This window comes from Amblyomma maculatum, chromosome 3 (assembly GCF_055883805.1).
Source record: "Amblyomma maculatum isolate TAMU_Amacu chromosome 3, ASM5588380v1, whole genome shotgun sequence".
Taxonomy (NCBI): Eukaryota; Metazoa; Arthropoda; class Arachnida; order Ixodida; family Ixodidae; genus Amblyomma; species Amblyomma maculatum.
In genome coordinates, this window is record NC_139346.1 from 172,535,081 (window position 1) to 172,559,381 (window position 24,301).

The 24,301-nt window shown below is 45.6% G+C and overlaps 1 protein-coding gene across 1 annotated transcript; it reads left to right on the plus strand.

The window, feature by feature from the left end:
- The first annotated feature begins 273 nt into the window (after positions 1 to 273).
- On the plus strand, positions 274 to 16,593 carry LOC146196951 (carbonic anhydrase 1-like). Its single transcript, XM_084596423.1, has 7 exons — positions 274 to 285; positions 381 to 464; positions 2,150 to 2,311; positions 8,260 to 8,408; positions 9,017 to 9,106; positions 14,233 to 14,457; positions 16,204 to 16,593. Exons 1-7 carry the CDS (start codon positions 279 to 281, stop codon positions 16,447 to 16,449), a joined length of 963 nt encoding a protein of 320 aa, XP_084452549.1. The 5' UTR covers positions 274 to 278; the 3' UTR covers positions 16,450 to 16,593.
- Positions 16,594 to 24,301: the final 7,708 nt, after the last annotated feature.

Here is a 24,301-nt window from a genome sequence, read left to right on the forward strand (position 1 = left end):
ATATTGACGCCACCGCTACCGTATTCCCTTTCTCCGCATCGTCAGTCATTAGAGAGATTTAGCTTACCGTGAACCGCGATCCGCCAACACGACCATCTACCGCCCGTGGGCGGGGCGCACAAGCTGATTGGTCACGACGTGGCAGGTCTATGTGCCGACATCAAGTATGTGGCGCCATCTATCGAGGTCAAGTGGATCTGGGCATGCGCAGTGGAACGCGCGGTGGCGGATCACGGTAAGCTAAATTTCTCTAATAGCTGGGAGTAAGGAAAGTACTCATGGCAGGTGCCGTACAGCTGTCTCTTTAGCTTCCTTGCGCCGATGTATAGCAGGGCTGATTTTCTTCCCTCCACTCTTATTTTCTTCTCCTGTCTACACAGAGGCGTACAGGAAATGCAGAGCCCTCGATTGGAGCTACGGGGCCCTTCCACCCTGCCCGAAATTCGACAACGCCGATGTGCTGAGTGAGATATTTTGTTATTCATGCCGAACGGCGGTTTGTATTCTCTGCGAAAGAAACATCTTTTCCTTTTTTTTATTTTATTTTTTGAACAACGACACTGCGTGAGAGGCTCATCCGATACGTCTGCGGAGGCACAATTGGTACGACCCAAAGATCAAGCGGCCGTCGCGGTGCAACGCGTTAACAGGAATGATAGTGCACCGGCGGCACGCACCGCCGGCGCTATCTCTTTTGCAGGAACAAGGTTAGACGTTCTCGAAGCCTTGCGAAACATTTCCTATCCTTACCTCGACTAATCTTTTCGGAGACCGCTGCAGAAACGTACCGCATGATCGAGTGAACACCCCTCCCGGTATTCCCATTTGTTTCACTTAGCCATGCAGTGTTGTGGAAAGCAGACCAATGAGCTCATATTTTTAATACCGAACTTTCTGGATCTGGTTCGAGGACGGTATCAGATACGAAGTTTTAGGGGTGGCTTTTTTTTTTGTTTGTTTTTTTTACGCTGCTCGCTTAAAACATAAGTGGGAGAGTTTGACTGCCCACTAGTGTGCAATTAGCGTTTTATTTATCATCATCATCTGAATCCTCTTAATGGAATCTCGAAAATAAAGACATTTACTGGTAGTTCTTGTCTGGAACTCCGAGTATTTCTTGTGACTTTTTTAAGCATAAGTTTTCGGAAGACAGCGTTGATTTTTTGAGTAAAGGGCCAGATAACCATTACTCAGGTTTAGCGTTCCTTTTAAGTAAACTTTCCTCTCTCCTAAACAATCATCACTCAGTCGTCGATCTCGCTAGCGTTCCTTGTCAACTTCCCTCTCTCCTAACCCTTTAGACTATTGCTGAAGCTCAAAATAACTCGTGTTTACTCTTTCCCTACACACTAGGTTCCCATGCTCGGCGAACCTCACAACACCTGCGTTACCTTGATATGGGTACTGCCTCGGCACATGCTTGCACCGGAGCCAACATATATTGATCTATCGACGCGCAGTTACATGTAACAAGTGTTGATTTCCGGCTAGGCGAGAAACGTACCTGTCAGCGCATTATTTTCTATCACGTATACGCCAATCGAGGAAAATTACCGGCGCCAAGTTTTACACCATATGTATTATGTCACAGCTAGGTTTTAAGCCTATGGCGATCTCCATTTGCAAGTATTATATTGAACCATGCACCTCCACCAAACATGTAACGGGTGGAAATCACCCAGTAGGGGGTAACGCTATTCCAGACTCGATGGGCACCTCTTAAATACACACTCAACGTCAGTGCGACCAAAAGCTTCGTCTTCCACTTGCTCGGTACGCCAGATAATAATATTATTATCAAAACTTGTCATCTCACCTTAACTGTTGTCAGATGAATATGACTAATTTCATTTTTTTTTATTTCATTGCTCCTAATGTTTTGCCCAAGCATTGCTATGCTGGTCTCGGAGTTGATAATCTTGCCTCATTGCGCACTGCTCTGCAGTCAGCTATATCATATGTGAAGCATGAAATAAATCAATGTTTAGACACATAAAGTCATTACCTATAAGGATAAATTGATCCACTGATTATATAAAGCAATCAGTCTATATATTGAATCACTACGTGACCATAACCAATGACCTCCGATGTAATATGTGATGACCTTCGACGCGGTCAATTGTCAAGCTATGCCATATTCACGCAGACTCCAGCGGCTGGAATCATCGATACCCTTCGTGCGACGGCTCCCAGCAGTCGCCAATATCGATACTGTTCTCTCAGTCCGAATACAAGCGTTTCGAGCCCATGCAGTTCTTCAACTACGACTCGCGGCTGCAACTCGACGTCGAAATTTTCGGCACCACAGGCAAGCGGTCGAGTTTGATCGTCTTGTTTATCCACTGCGTCTGTGACCGAATCGAATCGTCTGTGGAAGTCGTGATCATTCGCGATTATTACGTAGCGTCGGCGTAGGTACAAGGCCGTACAAGCTGACAGCAGCTTATCCGTCAAAACCCTCGAAAGGTTTACCTAAAAGGTATTGATGGCGCATGATACCACAGTCGCTCGCTTAGGCGCTATAAAACGCTGTATAACTAACTAACTAACTAACTAACTAACTAACTAACTAACTAACTAACTAACTAACTAACTAACTAACTAACTAACTAACTAACTAACTAACTAACTAACTAACTAACTAACTAACTAACTAACTAACTAACTAACTAACTAACTAACTAACTAACTAACTAACCAACTAACTAAAATAAACTAAACTAAAAGATATTGACTTCCCACGAAGCTGCGGCAGTTTGGATGGGAGGTATTCAAGTGACGTCACGGGAGCCATTTTGCGGTGCTGAGCACAGCTTCAGCAGTGCAAGTCGGAACTGATAACGATAAGCTGATTAGATATGCCTGCAGCCTTTCGCGGTGCTTCATGCGCCATAAATTGGCTACCACTGTGACGTAGGTGCATACGCCCTATAGCAGGCGCTGAAATCATGCAGTTAAAGAAAGAATGCAGATAACTTTGGCTAAAATTGTAATATTGCGCGTAAGCGGTGATACACAGGTTTTGCTCGTCTGTCGTCTAGCTTTCTGTTACTGCCCTATTTTTAATTTTTTTGAATACTCGCATATCTGTGACTAATTAAATATTTGTTCTGACTGATTGGCTGGGCTACTGCAGCGCCATACTGTGGGACTTGCGTTGCCTCGGCAACGCGTTGCTATGCCGTTGTTATGCAACTGCTATGCACAGCAGCGCATTGCTTTGCAGCTGCTCCATAACTTAAGACAAGATTTTGCTCGGGGTAGTAGATTCCGCATTTGTGCTTTCAAACTGAAATGCAGTAGGGTTCAGTGCAATGAAGATGTATAGAAACTAGAAGCACTCTCTCTGGCTCATACCAACCAATGAATACCTTCCACATGTTGCAGTTGCCATGTGGCAGCCGTCACTGATGAAACAAACACTTCCAGACAAACATAAATGCAAGAATTTTCGAGTAATTATTCTTAGTAAGTGAACAATTCTAAAGCTGCAGAAATGGGTCGCAAATAGCAGGCGTTTGATCACAAAGACTACATGACAAAGAACGCGTGTCCGAGTAAACAAGTTCACCATGCGGGCTGATCTGTCTTTTGAATGTTAACTTTTCAATAAGAGGAGAAGCGCAGATTATTAAAAATTTTCTGGCATTTTGGCCTTCCTTCAAAGCGAAGAAAAAACAAGCAATAGCCTTCTACTCCGCCGCTTATTTTACGCCCAGTCGAGTAAAACAAGTTATGCTGCTCAACGCCACAAAGCCGCGGCAGGGGCATTCTCCTTGGAGTCTGTTGTCGCCAAACAAACAGGAAGGCACGCGCGTGTGCGTCGGTGTCGAAATATTGTGCGGCTACGCTCCGCCGCAGACTGACGCGCAGGCACCCTGCGTTCGTGTCCGGAACGGCATACCGAGTCCTCTTAACGTCGCGTTTTGCGAACTTGCGACATTCCGTAACAGCGTGAGACCACGTGTTCCTAACGCCAGGCGTACGTTATATACTCCCCTCCAAAAAAAAAAAAGAAAAAAAAAGCAGAGCACTATTTAATAACAATATGTTCCGAAATCCGATTGATCATTTATTTCGATACTCTTGAAAAAAGCTGGGTAACCACAAAGACCTTCAGGCCGATGATGTTAACAAACACAGCAGACAATCCTATCTCTAAAGGAAGTCATAAAAGGCCTCGTCAAGCGTTTCGGCCAAGGTGGTGTGAGAATGGGGTGCAGTTCTGTAGTGCAGGCGTGAGGGTCACGCCGTAAAACAAATGCAGGCCCAAAATGCATATTTGAGGTCTTCAAGAATGGTACGCGCTGGTCACGTTGAACATCAGTTCAGTTCAGTTCAGTCGTTCAGTCGTGTCCGACTCTTCGTGACCCTATTGACCATGTCACGCCACGCTTTCCGGTCTCTCACTATCTTCCTAACATCACATAATTTCATCTGCAGTGCCTCGAGGATGCCATCTAACCATCGCGTTCGCTGCCTACCCCTTCTCCGGCGACCCTCAACCTTGCCCAACATCAAATCTTTCTCCAGCGACTCCTCTCTTCTCATCAGATGACCAAAGTAGCTGAGCTTTAACTTTAGAATTTGACCCTCCAATGAGCAGTCAGGGTTTATGGTCGACAATATTGACTGATTTGATCTTCTGGCAGTCCAAGGAACTCTCAAGAGTCTTCGCCAGCACCACAATTCAAACGCGTCAATTCTTCGGCGGTCAGCCTTTTTCACAGTCCAACTCTCGCATCCATACATCACAACTGGAAAGACCATAGCACGAGTTATACGGATCTTGGTTGGCAGACTAATGTCTCTGCTCTTTACTAGGCGGTCAAGGCTAACCATTGCTCTCTTTCCCAGAAGCAGGCGTCTCCTAATTTCATGGCTGCAGTCTCCTTCCGAGGTAATCTTGGAGCCCAAGAAGAGAAAATCTGTCACAGCTTCCACTTCTTGTCCCTTGATGCTCCAGGACTTGATAGGGCAAGACGCCATGATCTTTGTCTTTTTAATGTTCAGTTTAAGCCCAAACTTCTCACTCTCTTCTTGTACGCGCATCAGAAGTCTCTTGAGTTCCGCTTCACTTTCTGCCATTAAAGTGGTATCATCCGCATATCTAAGGTTGTTGATACGTTTTCCAGCAATCTTCACTCCAGCTGAAGACTCGTCCAGACCAGCCTTCCTCATGATGCACTCTGCATATAGGTTAAATAGGCAGGGCGACAGTATGCAGCCTTGCCTCACTCCTTTCTCAATCGGAAACCAATCAGTAAGACCATGCCCAGTTCTGACTGTGGCCTCTTGCCCTTCATACAGGTTCCTGAGGAGACAGATGAGGTGAATTGGAACTCCCATCTCTTGGAGAGCTTGCCACAATCTGCTGTGATCTACGCAGTCAAACGCTTTCGCATAATCAATAAAGCAGAAGTAGATGGGTTTCTGGAACTCTCTTGCTTTTTCCATGATCCAGCGAAGGTTGGCAACTTGGTCTCTAGTTCCTCTGCCCTTGCGAAACCCAGCTTGCACGTCCGGAAGTTCCCGATCCACATACTGCTGCAGCCTACCTTGGAGGATTTTCAACATCACCTTGCTAGCATGCGAAATAAGCGCGATCGTGCGGTAGATGGAACAATCTTTGGCACTGCCTTTCTTTGGAATGGGGATGTAAACTGACCTCCTCCAATCCTGTGGCCACTGCAGGGTTGTCCAAATCTTCTGACATAATGTATGCAGAATGTTAACAGCGTCATGGTTGAGGTTTTGAAGCAACTCAGCTGGAATTGTATCAATTCCGCTAGCTTTGTTCTTAGCAAGGCTGGCTAAGGCCCATTCAACTTCACTCTTCAGGATGCCCGGCTCGAGATCAGTGACCACAACCGTCTTATGTTGGGTTTGCACATTCGGGTCCTTCTTGTACAGTTCTTCTGTGTATTCCTGCCACCTCTTCTTTATCTCTGCGGCTTCAGTGAGGTCCTTGCCTCGTTTGTCCTTTATCACGCCCATCTTAGCACAGAAGCTTCCTTTGATATCTTTGATTGTCTTATACAGAGCTCTTGTGTTCCTTAATTCATACAGGCCCTGAACACGTTGAACATACAGATTATTATATCTTTGATAAAAGGGGGTGCCCTTTTCTTTTGCGTTTCTCGGAAATTCACGGGCTTTCTTCAGTGTTTATTCCGCAAATCAACTATTTTATTCAATATTATTACAATTTTTCACTTTTTAGGTATTTTATATGATGGATCCCTGTGCAGTCTAATGTGACGCAGAGTTTGTCTTGGCCTCTCATTTAACGCGTTAGCATTAAACTTCACGTTCTGCTGAAAATTCGCTTTGTCGTCGTTCGAAGAATCACGGGCATGGCTATAGCAGGTGGCTGTAGGCAGGTGGCAGGTGGCTGGCGACATGTACGCGTAGTGATTTTAGGCAGTTTGTCCGACTTTACGAGACCATATGACATGCCTCGGGCCTCTACTTTCAAAAGGGGAGGTGATATGGGAATGGAGCCTACGAGTACCCTTGGGCGATGAGTAAGACACGCAATTCTTAAGCTTCGCAGATACGTCTGCAGGACTTGATTGAACAGAGTCCTATAGATATCGTTGGTCGGTCTTTCACGTGACTGGGCATTTTACGACTGTATGCTAATGAATATATGAAAGATAACAGAGGCACAAATTAATGGATTAGACAATAAGCGAAGTGGATATACACGAAAGAGGTCACACAAAAGATGACGTATAGGGGGAAGCCATTAACGATATCACTTCATACTCTTAAAAACAGAAGCTAAGTGCCCTCGATTTCTTTTTTTATTATACGAGCAACCCACGTAGCAGTAGTTAACACAGAAATGACAGTATTCAGATACATCCCAACAGAACGATGTTGTGCAGTCGTAACAAAAAGGAGAAACGTTGTAGTTAGAGGTTCGGGTCGTGAGGCAATGTCGTTAGAGAATGTGCAGTTTTAAAGACTTGTCGTTTATTTACTGGCTGCCCTCAGCGCTGCCATGCGGTTCGTGTGCGTACGAAAGCAATAAAACTATCTCATAACCGTCGCGGAAGCCATAACAGGAAGGACTCTGTGGTTCCGCGTTGACGCTTGCTAGGTGTACGGTTCCAAAGATTTGCCGGTGTCCTCACGTGCAGTGGAGAAACCGGACCGTCAGCTGCACGCCTGTGTTCGTCGATCACTGCGACAAAGCCCTCAGCCACGTTACCAAATTCTAAAGACAACATTATTCCACCGTGCTCTTAGTCCCAATGTTTTCTGTATTTTTTTCCGTGTCCTACTCTAATTTACACTAAATATTTAGAGTGGTCCAATTGCGATATTTTCGCCAGAAATCATCATCATCATCAGCCTGATTATACCCACTGCAGGGCGAAGGCCTCTCCCATATTTCTCCACATAACCCGGTTCTGTGCTAGCTGCATCCACTTGACCCCTGCGAACTTCTTAATCTCATCCGCCCACCTAACTTTCTGCCGCCCCCTGCTACGCTTTCCTTCCCTTGGAATCCAGTTTGTTACCCTCAGCGACCATCGGTTATCCTCTCTTCGCACTACATGTCCTGCCCATGTCCATTTCTTCTTCTTAATTTCCACTAGAATGTCGGTAACTTGAGTTATTTCTCTGACCCACTCTGCACGCTTCCTATCCCTTAATGTTACCCCTACCATTTTTCGTTCCATAGCCCTCTGGGTTGTCCTCCACTTAAGTAGAACTCTCTTGGTTAGCCTCCACGTTTCAGACCCATACTTAACTTTTTTCAGTTAAAATCGAATTTGCAAAAACTGATTCGGCTTACCTTTACCGATGTTATCAATTTGAACAAGTTCGACCGTATACCTGCACAGTAGTAACAAATATAGCGATAGAATAACAGTGCACTGCAAATGCGGACATCATGTTCAGCCTTTACCACACTTTGAAAAATCACCTCAATGATGGTCTATTCGTTTGAGCATTTTCCTGGCATGCGTGAAGTACAAGGTTTGATGCCCCTATTATTGATTGATAATACAATGGCTTCAAGCTTAAGTATCACTAGTACTCGGCCTTATTTGTTGAAACGCTTTGAAAACATTGGGTCACTGACATATCCCCTTGAAAAGGGTGAATACACACTAGTCATGGCGTTATTTATCCAAACAAGCTGATGTTGCCTCGTTAATGATGCTTTTATCAGTGGAATGAACCTGTTGCTCGGCTTGGTGATCTTTTCCCTCTCACCCACCCAACCTTACCGTATAGTGTTCTTCTACCCATTCGGTATGGACCTGGGAGTGTTCGGCGGACCCCTGTACGTGCAGTACAGCTTCTTCATGGGTACCCTGCACTTCGGCATGGAACCGCACTCTGGCTCCGAACACGTTGTCGAAAACCAGCGGTACGCTGCGGAGGTGAGTGGTTGAATCAGTGAAGCCTATAGCTGGTCATGCAGAGTTGCCCGCGTGCACCCAATGTATGACACTGCATGCATAGAGTAACATAATGCACAAGAGGGGGCACTCGGGCCGAGGAAATATGAGGAAATAAAAAAGGGATCAATTTGGAGATAAGGCAGGGTAGGGGTATGGTAAAAAAAAAAAATAATGAAAAGGCAGTATGAGAACATGATGCCTGCCCGCTATTGTCTCAGCACTACACAGCTGGTCACTACGAGCGGGAATGCTGATCGCATAGCGCACACAATTTCACTTGCGCGAGCAAAAAGAACAGATGCAGATCAATTCCATCCGACCCGAGAAAAACGTTCACACTCCTCGAGAGAGCCGAAAACACTTTCGAGAGCGTGCACTAACCGAAGTTGTGTGCGCTATGCGACCAGCAGTCGCGCCTGCTTCGGTCGCTCATAGCCTAGCTGGTGCCCCCACACAGGCTGTTCTGTGCAGTGTACCGCGCGAATGTTGTTTATACTTTTTCTCCCGCCAATAAAATCAAATAGTGATCGTCGCCATAATTCGAGAAAGCACAGTGGAAAGTATGCGACGGTCTTGTTCTCACGCAGTTGCAGCTTGTTCACACCACCGAGATGGCGAGCGATAACGACTGTCTCCAGGAGGCCAATGGTCTGCTTGTTCTGGTCATCCTTCTAGAGGTGAGTTGGGGTCATTATAGTTGCCGTCGGTCGAATGCGTGCTGCTTTTACTAGCTTTGAATGGGGTTTTCTCAGACTAAAGTGTTGCCGTCGTATCTTGTAACTGAGAATTCTTTCACCTATTCCTTGCCAACGAGGGTAATGTTCACCTTGACCTAGGTGATAGGGGACATAATTATGGGGCATTCAGAGCAACACAGACACACACAAGAAAGAAGATAGCACACGTGTGTCCATGTCGCGCTGAATACCATATATAATTATGTTTGAGAACCAATTAGCTCAGCAGTTAACTCTCCTAAAGTGACAGGGGACCTTCGGGCCAAGGAGTGGGTGCCTTCGATGATGCCCCATGTAAAGTCACATAAGTCACCGTCCTTGAGGAAGGCTCGCTACACTATCGCTGTCGCTGAAGGCAATATCCCTGAGAAAGGGGATTTGTCTGAGAGATTTCTTTACTGAGTCACCATTATCGGACAGTCCTTTCCAATTCAGTATGCCGTTTACCTGTCCCGCCATAACTTCTCTTCTTAGAGAACCTTCTGCGTGCTTGTGTGTTTGTCTTGCGGGCTTTTGGCTGAGCTCGTTCCGTGATCCCTTCAGGATGAAATTTAACTGTCGTCGCTGCTGACGCAGTTTTCGCCGCTGGCCTTAACACTGTCGTACCATAACTGCATTTACCCTATTTGTCGTCACTGCTTTCATCTTAACCACAGGCTATAGCCTCCCGTGCCAGCTGCCTGGCAACTTCATGCTAGCAAGATTCCTGATCTCATAGCCCCTCTCTCTCTCTTTCCCCTCCCCACCTAACTTTCTGCGGCGGTCGTTTCCTTTTCTTGCTTTGCCCGATATAGTTATCCGTTCTCCGCTTTATCGATCCCGCTCAAGTTCCTTGAAACCCGGCTCTTCAGTTCAGCTTAGATTAGCATCAACTTGAGTTTGCTCTGCAATTCAAGCTTTTCTATTCCTGTTTCATAATGTTGCATCTATACTCGTTTCTCCTCCTTGATATCAAATAAAGTATTTATCTCGTCTTGTACGTTTCAGCCTCCTTGGTGCAGACCATATATTGGCCATATATTTTTTTTTTTCGGGGGATCGGTAAGCAGCTGCTCAGCGCTCTAGGTGCACACACTTCGACCAATTCTCATTGTTCTGGAGATTTCCTTACAATGTGCCCTGCGTCCTAAAGGTCGATATATTTTCCACTACGATGTTCGACGTCTTAACCATTAATTTGATCGGTCTATGAAGTCACGAATCGACGTCTATGTCTATATAGTACGATACGTCCAATACGCTGTTATTTGTTCGCATTACCGAAATTTGGCTAAGAACAAATGCCAATTTCACACTAGTGAAGAATAATTTGAGAAGGCATTTGTTAAAAACCTCTGGCGTTTCGTTAAACAAGGCGAAAAGAGCTTAGGTGCAGTGAGGAGCATTTTAGGCCGTGCATGGTATGTGCGACTCTACGCTGCAGTTTTTCTCACGCCACTAACAATATAAGTCATACGGAACGGTGCTTCAGTGTGTCAGTGCGAGAGTGCAAAATGTAAAGTAAACAACAAATGGGAAAACCGCGCATAGAACTTCACACTTTATGGGTTGTTTTGATGAGCAGTAGTTTTAAAATGTAAATATTCTGAGCTCGAGCCGAAGCACATACCTGCGATACAGGTGACAAAAATTGTTTTAAATATTGGGAAATAAATGCAGCTAATCCTGCACAAGGTTACCCGAGCTATCTCACGGTGATTCGTTTTTCGCTTATCATGTAGCGGTATAGTTACCGAATTGTGGAAACTGAATTTGAATTCTAAAAATAAAATTAGAAACCGTAACCTGTGCATAATAGTTTAGAAAAGCAGCTTTAAATGCTCGTCGAGAGAAGAGTACCTTGAATGACTTTTAAAGCAAACATGAAAATTATTTGAAAGAAACTCGAACGAAGTTTGAATTAAATCACCAAGGAGCTTCCGTCATATAACAAAATAATAGATAATACGCTCATACATTTGTTTCAGAAATTGGATGCATTTTTTCCCCCGCACTATACCGTTCTTTTGAGGCTGCCGTGCACATGTGCGGCAAATTGTACACTTGGCGGCATAGGGGACGTGCCAGTACTGTTTGGTCGAGGTGCGGAAAACAGGTGCAAAATTTATAGGGGTTCTTCTGCCCTCTGTATTGTCCTCTCCCATAAACCCTGCTCTTCTCCCATGCTTGGAATGTTTCAGGGAATTACTTGCAGTCAGCACTTGACCCACCCTCATTTCCTTCAGGCATTCGTCCACAATTATCTGCTTTCTTGTTTCTTCAGCGGTGACGTGGTACATGACCTAGCCTCAAACGTGCCTATGTTCTCACGAGGTCATCGTCCTGTTATTTTGTCCGTTGCGCGTTCGCACGTACGCTCATATAATGAGGACAGACGCACCCTGAACTCTCGGCATACAGGGATTTGCAGGCTATAATTGCATAAAACAAAAAAGGGGCAGGTAAAAACAATGAGCGATCACCAAACACAGTTGTAGCAGTCATTCAGGAGGAATTCATTCGAGCGCTTGGAGAGCAAAGAAAGAAAGAAAGAAAGAAAGGAAGAAAGAAAGAAAGAAAGAAAGAAAGAAAGAAAGAAAGAAAGAAAGAAAGAAAGAAAGAAAGAAAGAAAGAAAGAAAGAAAGAAAGAAAGAAAGAAAGAAAGAAAGAAAGAAAGAGAAAGCGGATGAGCCGAGCAGGCGCTGTTCGCATGCCGAAAGGGGTAAAGGCTGAGCAAACTAAACGAGAACGCTTCGTACCGTCATTGGATGTCCGTCCATGCTCCCAGATAAATTTTATGGGAGCCATTATAGCCGCCTCGTCAACATTTTCGGCCAGATATGATTGTTATGTCGTAATTGCCGAGTAAAATAAAGGTGGCAAACGATCAGTGAGATTGTTATCACGAATCCCATTCTCCCTGCATGGTTGAGCTTTGGAGATTGCGCTTTTGACAGCGATGTTACGTAATAGAGTCACCCAGTTTGAGGCCTTACGATGGGATCATGTCAGCGCTATACGGCGGCCGCGCTTCCGGTGGTGGTGAATTTGCCGTCGAAGAATTTCCTTCCTTCGCCGAAATAAGTGAAGCGATGTTCCGCATAGTAACCAAACACATTTCTGAGAGAAACATGGCCAATTCTCTGCTCGCAACACACTGTCCAAAAACGTCGACCAGCACGAAAACCGACACGTGACGCACACACGACCGGACAGCGGGTTAGGCTTCCGCGCCCGAAGATCGTGGCCTTCTCTCGCTGTAGTGCCGACGAGAATCCAATTTTCGGAAATATAAAAGCTCCTACCGCTACTCCCAACGACGGTCTACTAATGATTAATTAAAACGCGGCGCCGAGTGATAATAGTTAGAAATTAACTATTCGATATCATCTGACTAGCTTTATAGACAAAATTATTTAGCTGTTTCCCGATGACCAGCGCTGGTAACAATACTACGCTGAAGAAAGTTGCCCCCTGCCAGTTGTATAATAACCCGTTCATAACTCGCAATAACAGCTTGTGGTGAAACAGAAGACTGCGTATATGAAAAAGCAGTAAATGTAACTGCCTGCCAGAGGACAAATTGTTGGTCTGTTTACCTTCAAGTCTGTCACCGTACATCAAATTTCATTTACGCCGTGCTGTATTGGTACAACGCGAGCGTTAGGAAAATGCCGCTTAATGTATGCGGCAAATTTTGTATAAGATTCCACAAACGTGACGTCGAGTTATGTTAAGATTAACACCTTTCACAAAGTGTAGCAGTGCTAAGATGATCGAACGGATAATAATGTCCGCGTTTTTTAAGCGGGTGCGCTGTGACATTTCAATTATAAAGAAATAGAACTTTGGGGACGCTTAAGATTCGCCTTTTAGAGTACAATGCGATTGCGTTATCAGGTCCTATTGGTATCACGCATTCAGTAGGCCCATCTTTACCCAACCTGAACCAGCGAGCATTTGCTGTCGATTGCTGGATGACATTCTTTGTAAATATTTTGTACGTATATCACATTCTTGCGCATAACTGCGTGTAATAAATACCATGCAAAAAAAAAAAAAAAGAACGCATTCGTGGCTTTTGGACGTGGCCGTCTAGCAATTCCAGGGTCCTGATGGTTTTTTTTTTTTTTTATTCGATACGTTTGCCATCAGGCACAGCAAAAAAGGGAGCGGAAAGTAGGAGAAAGAAGTGTAAACAGGTCTCTCTTAAAAATTCATAAAAGTTTCTGATAAAATGATTATCTAGTGTCCACTTGCGGTAGTCACATTCAAGGTCACACCGCAGGCCTACTTTGGTAACACTGTCTCACGGGTCCTGGTTGGAATTCCACCCCAACACAAATTAACCCAATTTTCTTTTCAGCTCACTTGTTTCTTATGGTTTCCCTCCCTCTGAAATTTGGCGTCAATCCTAACATTTTTACCTGGTCCTGATTTTTATTGTTCAATCCGGATTTTCACGGCCGACGACGGCGAAGACGATGTTGGATTTTCTGCGACACGGGACCGTTAAAGTATAGTTGCCTTGAAAAGTTATTTAATTGTGCATGCTGCAAGGCTCTGCTTCATTACTAGGATTCTCCTTGGTCACCTTTTTGAACGCTGGGTGAACTGTGACATTGAGCAATGTACGACACCATATATATATATATATATATATATATATATATATATATATACGCAGTATATGTGCTTGAGGGGTTTATTTCAAAATCACTAGTGATGACGCGTCTATTCGAAGTCGTCAAGTCTTGAGCCAACCCGCATAATTTTTCAACGATAATCATCACAGATATTTTTTTCTTTGGGGCGAACGGTGTCGTCAACTCCGTCATTGTCGAAAAAGCCAAACTGACACAATTTCAATTTCTTGTCGATGGCATTTTTTGTGTGTGCTCAGGCCATGATGTACTTGACCTGTTGACCGAGGCAGGCTTGTTTCTAAACATGGACTGTGTTCTTCTTCAAAGCTCTTAGCACGATACTGAAGCATTGCAGGAGCCACATTTCGCACGTGCCATCACCTGTATCGCCCTTGATTAGCTGCCTTCTCATACTCTATTCAGTAATCGCCTGACGTGCAGGAGGTCGCCGACAACAACCAGGAGCTGCTCCCGTTCCTGTACGCGCTACAAGAGCTGTCCGCCCAGCATAGTACACACACGATACCCGAGTTCCCCATCTCATCGCTGCTGCCCCGGAGCACAATGGAGTACTACATCTACCCGGGCTCACTCTCGTTTCCCCCGTGCACCGAGAGGGTCATCAACGTCGTCTTCAAGAGGACCGTTCCCATCGGGCAGAAACAGGTGCGTGTAGACGTACGTTCACGCTTCGCGTCCTATAGTACTTCGACCACAACAGTGGCCAAAGAAACCCATAATCAAGCTCGGTAGATGACAACCCCAATAGTTTCTGAAGGTTAGCATGATGTTTAATATACGCAATGACAGGCTAGTTGGCTGTGCGTGATTTATTAAGGCGAAAGCCCTTATAGGCTCATGGATGTGCGCACAAAGTGTCCATCTCAGAGGGTGTCACACTATCCTTGTCGAAGAATGACGAAAGAATGGTTCTATGCGGTAGAGGGTGAAAATATGTCTTTGTGCAAAATTTCGTTGGTGTGGAATAATAAGTTAATTAGAGCCCCAAAAATTAATCCAACGTTGAAATAGCCATGAACGCTTGTATAGTGTGAAGACATCAAAACAGCCAAGAATGTCAAAATTGTGCAAAAAACGTGCAAAAACGTTGCAAAGCTTTATTGACAGACCTCGTGATTGCGTTGCAACATCGAAAACAGTCAGCCAAGAGTAAAAGAGGAAACAAAGCAGTGAAAGAGAAAAAAAAAGCAGTAAAAAGCAACCAAAAGAGAAAAGTTGAGAAAAAAAAAAGGGGGAAAAAGGAAACAAATGAGTGAAAAAGCGGCAAATAAGTGCTAAGAGTCGCAGGAAAGGATTTCGCCTTACCGGGCTTACGAGAGATCTGAGTGCCTCCAACAAATTTTTCCCTGTCGTGGAGCAATAGCTACATGGAGGAGCCTGAACACGAGACTGCATGAAACCACGCACGCAAGGGAGGAAGGTGGGAGTGAAACTGGAAAGAGAGAAAGAGGAGCCGTAGTGGAGGGCTACGGAGTAATTTCGACCACCTGAGGATATTTAACGTGCGCTGACATCGCACTGCACACGGACGCCTCTTCGTTTCGCCTCCATTGAAACGCAGCCGCCGAGGTCGGGTTCGAACCCGGGTACTCCGGCACAGTAGTCGGGCGTCTTACCACTGCACCACCCCGGCGGGGCCCGAGCGAGTTGGGACAGACGCGCTGCTCGACTTGGACCGGGGAGAGAAGGTCTCCGGGTTACGCCGAGAGGAAAGAGGGAATCCCGCGCAACATCGCCGCGAGAGGCTGGGAGGCGGTTGGGGGTGGCCAGTGTTAGCGCCATTAGGTGGCTTTGCCAGTGTGCCCTCTCCTCCGCCAACCTCCTTAACAGCGCGCGTAACTCGCGGTGTAATTACGCGCTGCCGTTATTATAAGGACAGGGGATTGTGAATCCCCGCAATTGGGAATAATCGTGAATTATATATCGAGGTATCTCTTCTCCACATTACTTACAACAATAAAGCACAAAACGTATCCCTTTCATGGTTCTACTTGAGTCGATGAGACACTTGAATGTTTTAGGCATAAATTTTCCAAGAAGGACTGTGCGTTACATTCGTGCGCTGCCATATTTTTAGCGCCAACTGCTTGAACATAATATATCTTCTTCAAGTGTTCATGAGTCAGACGAAAACTTTTTCCGAGTGCAGTTTTTGCTACAGGCGTTTCCTAGACGTTTCTGTATAGTGCGCTGAAAACATCATTTGTAGCTGTTTGAAGACATTTGTAAGGCGTTTCCTGCTCAGAATTTAGATGTCTCCCTATTACTGTTGGGAGGCCGCATATACCAGGCGCAAGTAATGCATATTGCAAAGTGCAGGTAACATTCTGGCGACGCTCTTGTCATACAGGTCACGTTTTTATGCTTTTCTTTCTCGGTGTTTGTTCTCAGCTCGAGGAACTCCGCAAGCTGCGCTGGAACTTGGGTAGCGATGCCTCCTGCTTTGGACTAGTGGCCGACAACGTGCGGGCCATTCCTGCTGGCGCCGGCATCCAATCTAAGCGCACCGTGTTCCGCTCCTTCCTCTCTGTCAACGGAGCCACCTCCAGCTCAGAGTTCAGCCGTGCTGCTGTTCTGGCAGCAGTTATCACTATTGCATTTTCCCAGGCCAGTTTGAACCATCATGCCCCAATATAATTTGCACGTCAAGTTCGGGGCGCATAGTCGATCGTTTTTGGATAATATATAAAACGTCTCAGCCCTACAACCAGCGCTACTGGCAAGCGCAAACTTTAAGCACAAGTTCGTCGGGAGGACACTCTACCTCTGCTCTGCACCCCCCCCCCCCCCCCCCCCCCCCCCATGTCGAAAAGCTCCTTCAGTGGCGGAACTTGTGATGGCGAGAACTGTACATTGCAAAGTATACGGGAGCTAGAGAGAGAGCATAATTCGTGGACCACATAGATGAGTGTGAAAGTTTAGAGTATTCATGTGTGTAATAATAAACGGTTTTCTATATTAAGCTCGTTAGTCTGTTTTGTTCAGCAGCGCACATACCGTCTCCGAAAAATTCTCCTCCTGAAGAAAGCCAGCATATCCACTGGACTCTCAATATTTTCTGCACTTTCTCTCTTCTCCCTTTACTAGTATCCATAATTGTAAAACAGCGCGAACAACAGTACACAAGACCCTACCGTGTCTTTCTCGTTCTTGTGCACTGTTGTTCGCGCTTTTTTACAATTATGAATATATATTACCAACTAGCCCAACTGAACATTCTGCTTAGCTACTCGTATCCTGCGTTTGTTTTCTTTGGCTGACTCAATTCAATTTAGTACTAAGAAAAGAAGCGAAAATAATACGCAAAATTTAAATTGTAGAGAACAAATTGAAAAGATTTCTTCCTGGGACTTTAACTGTATTGTATCGCATGGCATATTGTATTTCGCCATCTGACATCCTCGCCACTGGATGCGAAGTTAGCTGCCTGTACGTGCTGGTTCCTCAAGAGGGTTCATGGCTTTGCTCTCGCAACCAAGCGCTGGTCACCCTGTCATGTGTACATGTGCATTAGCGGGCTAACAAGGACGCGGGGTCTAATCCCTGCCTTGGCGGCCGCTTTTCGACGGAGGCGAAAAGCAAGGCGCCCGTGTGCTGTGCGATATCGGTGCACGTTAAAGAACCCCAGGTGGTCGAAATTTCCGGAGTCCTCCACTACGGCGTCTCTCATAGCCTGAGTAGCTTTTGGACGTTAACCCCCACAAACCAAACAAATCAGTAGAGCATTGAAGCAGCCAACATTCACGTATCTTGCCGAATGCCTCACTATCTGGAATAAACTATTGTCCTCAGGGAAGAATAGACCTCTCTCCCTAGAATGCTTCTGATCTCTGAATGTCATGCATTTGCTGAAAAACCAGGTGGCGCAGTATGCATAAATGCAGACAAAATCAACTTGTTTGGCTAATTCCTCTCCTGAAAATTCATATGATCTTTGTGCTGTCGAACTCTCCTTGTGCCTCTCTTGAGCCCCATGACAATCAAGACGCATATTTTCCTCTATTTTCACCCCCACCTCTACCGCTAGGGGTTTGGAACGCGGTCTCAGCTCGCGTCGATGACACCAGGAGGACCTAGATAATATGGCGTCAAACTGCTACATCGTATCTTCCTCTCATTGTTTAGTTCCCTCATCCCTCATCCATGAAGAGTGAACTGAAGCAGAGAGGATCGAGTTTTTGACCAGTTTGGTGATACATTATAATTGAGATTTAGCCTCGGCACAATGACGGTCAGAGAAGCACACATCACGAGCGACAATCAGCAATTGAAATGTTAACGTTCCTTTCCCGTTACAGAAGTTTTGCATACATGCAATATCAGCGATTACCTCTGAACGATGTTGGGTCTGTGCTTGCGGGCTTGCTGTACCTTCAGTTAATCGTTGATTATCTACTTTCTCTTATTTCTGTTCCTGCGAAGAGCCCTGGAGGTGGTGATTAATGGAAGAGGAGGGGGCGGGTAAAATGATACGCTGAGCTATACTCAGCCCAGGGCGTCACTGATCACTTCTCCATTCCCCCAACGGCTCCAAGAGGTGCCCCCTACGAGGGAATGGCAGACTACCAGCCTTTTCCACATCGTATAGCTAACAACATTACCAAAACCAACTGTACGCCTCTATTGCCGTTTGGCGTGGGTGTTGGACTTATGAGATAAAAATCGCAAGCGTGCCTCTGGCAGGGGGTAGTTTTCAGGCAACATTACCGGCCAATGACTGGCCGACAGCTTGCGTGACGTCAGGGGACTGCATGACGTGGCCAAGTTTGCAGGAGTTTCCAACTCGTGTATAGCTTCTTTTAGATGGAAATCAAACCTGGGACCCTTGGATTCCGAGTCGGCCATGCCACCTCTATAATAGCCTTCGCAAGAGCGTTCGCACGGCTTGGTTAATGCTGGGCGTATACGATATAAGCGTTTACGTAATATAGCTACTTAGACCGCATGCTAATAAGTTTGTGTGATACGATATAAGCACAAATTAATCAGTAATTAAACCACTACCAAAATGTATGTACGTGAACGAGGATCCACAAAGGAAGAAGCAGACGGGATTCATTAACTCCGTCGCGTCATTTCAAGTTCCCAAATTTTGGTATAACGCGATTTCGTTAAAGACCCCGTTTTTCAAACACTTAGGTGTCGGCGTTGACGGCGTTGTGAATGAAAAATCACTGGCGTGACTCCTGTGGGTGGTGGTTGGCAGATGACACGGCTGTGCAATGGCGTGGCTTGTCAGATTGTCTGATGTCACAAGAACACACGACATGGCCGAGTCCGAAGGGGCTGTCAACTTGACCATGCTTCGCCTTTGGTATGGGAGACAGATCGGAATGCAGGCCTCCAGGGCCCTTGGATCTATTGTCACTCGGGCACTTTCGTTCGGCTTGCTTAAAGTGGGGCTTTACATCTATTTCGGATGGCCTTACAAAGTGCTTGCTTAATTAAGACTATATACTAATGAAAATGTTTGGAACAATAGAACACATATTAAAAGGTTACTAATTAAGCGAGCATCAAGATGTATGCATACGAACTAGAATCCGTAAGGGGAGCCATCAAACGGGAGCCTCAAAACTGCCCCATCAATTTTGGGGTTCGTGTTCTATCCACCGCAATGATGTATAAAATATTACTGTATACGGATCACCACGTGATATTAGCTTACGACCGCTAAATAATTTCCAGTCGAGCTAATTTTTTCCTCTGTTTCGGTCTTGGTTTCAATAACCGAGTCAGTTAAGCGATGGTTGTGACGTCCAAGTCAAGTCTAGGTAACGTGAGGAAAAAAAAAACAAACAACGCCTGATATAATCGTTCGTGCAAGTCGTTTGAATGCAGCATACAAAGCTAAAGCCAGTCTGCCTGCCTCAAGAATAGGAATTACAATGAGTGAATGGTCGGCGATTACATCGCTGTCATTTTTTTTATCCATTTCGCGCATGGCCAGACTTAATTGTGATGTCACAACCGTCACTCGGTAGCTGAAACCTAAACCATAACTGGTAAGAAAAGAAAATTAAATTAAAATTATGTACCGACCGTAGGCGAAGACCACGTGTCGTTGTTGTTGTTGTTGTTGTTGTTGTGGCTGTAAGAAGAAGGAAAAAAAAAATGCACGGGCCTGCTACTGGCTCTGTAGCTGAGCCGCCTCCGCTGCCTCCTGCGGACAGAAGAGAAAATAGAGAAGAAAAAGAAGAGGGAGAGAAAGACGCGCGTCGCAACACATACACAGGAATTTCTTACGCATTATTAACAAGAGAAATGCCACCAGAATTTGGTGCCTGTACTTCTTTAAATGTCCCTTCAATTTTATTCAACTACGCAGAACCATTCGAAGCTCGCTACCAGCGAAGAAAAAAATGTAGAAAGGTGTAGACATTGGGCCCTGTTTTAGTATGCTCTGGCGCCTAGCTAGCCTCTCCGCGGTTTTCTGAAGCGATATGCTGGGCCTTGGGACGAGACGGATATGCTCTTCTTGCTACGGTGGGGTGCGCGAAATGCATATGGCCCCTTTGGCTGCTTACACTAGCCACAGGACAAATTAACCGAATCGAATTGAATTGCATTCGTTTTATTTCCGTGTAATTTAAAGTAAAAATAACTCGCGGAAACTCTACTTGCCTCATTTAAAGAAAATATTTGAGAACAACGCATTTTAGAGCTCTAGGTCTCGGGAGAACGTTCTTGGACAAGGCGTAGTAGCGCCGGTAGTCGGCAACGAGGCGAACTTGAGAGGCTGTGCCACGCACCCTTTCTCCTCCGTCGCGTTCTTTTTGTAAAGAAAGCGGTTTGGCAAGCTTGTGTTCGCCTTGCGATCTTTAACTAGCACTGATATCGTACAGCACGCGGATGCATATTCGTTTCGCCTCCATCGAAACACAGCCGCCGACGGTTGGGATTGAGCCCGGGTACTCCGGCCGGCACAGTAATCAGGCATCTTAACCACTGCAACACAGCGGCGGAGCTTGTTATAATTGATTAAATTGACCTTGAACTAAGTGTAGGTGTCCGCCAAAAAATGAGGAAGATACGGAGCCTTCCTTTCCCCAAAAGCTAAATAATAAAGTAATAAAATAATTGGTTCAAGGAAGGGAAAGGCACAGTATCTGTTACACTTGACCTGTGGATGCCTGAACCTGCCGTACGGAAAGGGAGGAAGGGGGGAGTGAAAGTGTAAAGAGAGAGTAGTGCTGTAGTGGAGGTCTACGAAGTAATTTCGACCACTTGTGGGTATTAACGTGCACTGACAAACTTCGAGGGAGTAGGTGATGAAGGGTGGCAGTTCCTGGCCCTACGGGGCTGGGACGGTAGGTCAACGCCGCTTGCGGTGGGGGCTAGCCAACCACTAATTTTTATCTGTTGTAGGCCATCATTGCACCCGCCACCGCTTCGGTGGTGGTGGACGACGGCTGTTGCGGCGCGCGTCTTTCTCTCCCTCTTCTTTTTTCTTTGTTGTCTATCTTTTCTCTTTTGTCGGCACGAGGCAGCGGAGATGGCTCAGCTACGGAGCCAGTAGCAGGCCCGTGCATTTTCGTTTCTTTCTTCCTACAGCCACAACAACAACAACTGACAAACTCCCCTGATGGGGCTGGGACAGGTAGGTCACCGCCGCTTGCGGCGGGGGCTAGCCAGCCACTGACTTTTATCTGTTGTAGGCCGTCATTGCACCCGCCACCGCTTCGATGGTGGTGGACGACGGCTGTTGTTACGGCGCGCGTCTTTCTCTCCCTCTTCTTTTTTGTCTATTTTTATTGCGAAGCAATACTACTTTAGCTACCACCTCAGCCCGTGCCATGCCGCGGCCGCATATCCACGCTTGACCTTTCGCGTGACCTCGCTGCGTGACGTCATACCATCTGTGTAAAAACGGGGCCCCATCTCACGCCGTCGGCCGCGGCCTGACTCCCGCTCCTCTCACCAGGGGCGCTGCGCGCTATGTGACGTCATACCATCTGTGTAAAAACGGGGCCCTATCACACGCCGTCGCCTTGCGCGGCGCATAGCCACGGCCGCGGCCTGACTCCCGCTCCTCTCACCAGGGGCGCTGCGCGCTATGTGACGTCATACCATTTGCTTAAAAACGGGGCCCCCTCTCACGCCGTCGCCTTGCGCGGCGCATAGCCACGGCCGCGGCCTGACTTCCGCTCTTCTCGTCAAGCCTATGAGATGCCGCCTCCAGCCTATACGCTTCGGCAGGTTGCAAAGAGAAAGCATCAGCGAGCTACGGAGACAGAAGAAGAACGAGAAGAACGGCTTTCCAAGCGACGAGCTCATGTGTGTGTCGTCATTCTTGTCTGTGCGTGTTTACCCATGCCAAACATAGCAGAAACATAGCACAGCCAAGAGTATCACCATAGCCATACTAGCATAAGCATAACCAGAGCATCACCACAAGCGGTACAATAGCAGAACCCACGTATTGCTTCGCAATTACCAGGCTTAACCAAGCTGAGCCACAGCCAATTTTTTCTCTTCTGTCCGCACGAGGCAGCGGAGGTGGCTCAGCTACGGAGCCAGCAGCAGGCCCGTGCATTTTCGTTGCTTTCTTCCTACAGCCACAACACAACTGACAAACTGGGACAGGTAGGTCACTGCCGCTTGCGGCGGGGGCTTTCCTGCCACCGAATATTTATTTGTTTTAGGCCGTCATTGCACCCGTCACCGCTTCGGTGGTGGATGACTGCTGTTGTTGCGGCGCGCTTCTTTCTTTCCCTCTTCCTTTTCTTTCTTCTCTTTTTTTTCTCTTTTGTCTGCGCGAGACAGTGGAGGCAGGCCCGTGCATTTTCTTTTCCTTCTTCCTACAGCCACAACAACAACCCCTGTATGGAGCAGGTGTCCACAGAGAAATTTTGACAGATACTTCGCCTTTCCTTTCCTGTGACCTATCATTATTGGTTTGGTTTGTGGGGTTTAACGTCCCAAAGCGACTCAAGCTATGAGAGAAGCCGTAGTGGAGGACTCCGGAAATTTCGACCACCTGTTATTATTATTATTATTATTATTATTATTATTATTATTATTATTATTATTATTATTATTATTATTATTATTATTATTATTATTATTATTATTATTATTATTATTATTATTATTATTATTATTATTACATCAACTGTTTTACTGGAGCCCCCCAGACAGCCCTTTCTCATTTTTCGCTTTCACTCCCACCTTCCTCCCTACCTTTAATGGTGCGTGCCAGGTGTCTACAGGTGTGACAGATACTGCATCTTTCCTTTTCTGTGAACCAATTATTATTGTTAATAATAATAATAATAATAATAATAATAATAATAATAATAATAATAATAATAATAATAATAATAATAATAATAATAATAATAATAATAATAATATATTATTATTATTATTATTATTATTATTATTATTATTATTATTATTATTATTATTATTATTATTATTATTATTATTATTATTATTATTATTATTATTATTATTATTATTGACACCAAATATACTTTAACACGAAAATGTTTCTTTACGCTCTCATCTTCTCTGAATTTTATTCCTGCGGCAATGAATTATTTAAACCTCGAAGGAAATAGCTTATTGACATCGAAAAGAATTTAGCTGCAAAAAGTATCCATGGTCTACATAAGCCAATTAAATTGTGAGAAATCATTTTACCAGGGTTTTGCTTTGCGCTATAGCATTCAGAAACTGGCACGGTGATGTCAGCGCGTGTACGTTATAGAATCCCAAATGATCGAAATTTCCGGAGTTTTCCACTGCGGCGCCTCTCATACCTTAATAGCTTTCTTACTCTCAGCTAACCTAGATGTATTTAGTTTCTTTCTTTTTTAAGGGAAAGAAGAGCACAGTATCTGCCTCACTCCTCGGTGGTCACGTACACGAAAGCGGGCATACAGATGTTAAACGATTTTGTTCGGGTCAGCCTCCGGATTAGTGCTTTGGCACTACCAGAAAATCGAATATTTTTATTTTCAGCCCTGCGGGTGGAGCATGACCGAATGATTTTTTCGCCGTTTGTACGATCCCCAGGTGGTCGCAGGGCTTCGGAGTAATTTCGACCACCTGGGGATCTTTAACGTGCGCTGACACCGTGTGCTGTGCGATGTCAGCACACGTTAAAGGTCTCCAGGTGGTCGAAATTACTCCGTAGCCCTCCACTACGGCTCCTATTTCTCTCTTTCCACTTTCACTCCCACCTTCCTCCCTTCCCTCACGGCGCGGTTCAGGTGTCCACAGAGCAAGTGTGACAGATACTGCGCCTTTCCCTACCTGTGAACCAACCAACCAACCAACCGACTGACTCTCCAGCGCTTGCCTTGCGCGCACCGCATCGCGGAATACGAAACCGAAATAGACTGCTCCGCAAAACGTGTTACGACAAAATATTTGTCAAGGTTTAACATATTGGGGTAAGAAACAAGCCAGCACATTTTTTGGCAAGTTTACGAGCAGCTTAACATGCGTGATGAATCAATCAGCTAGCTCAGCTGACCGG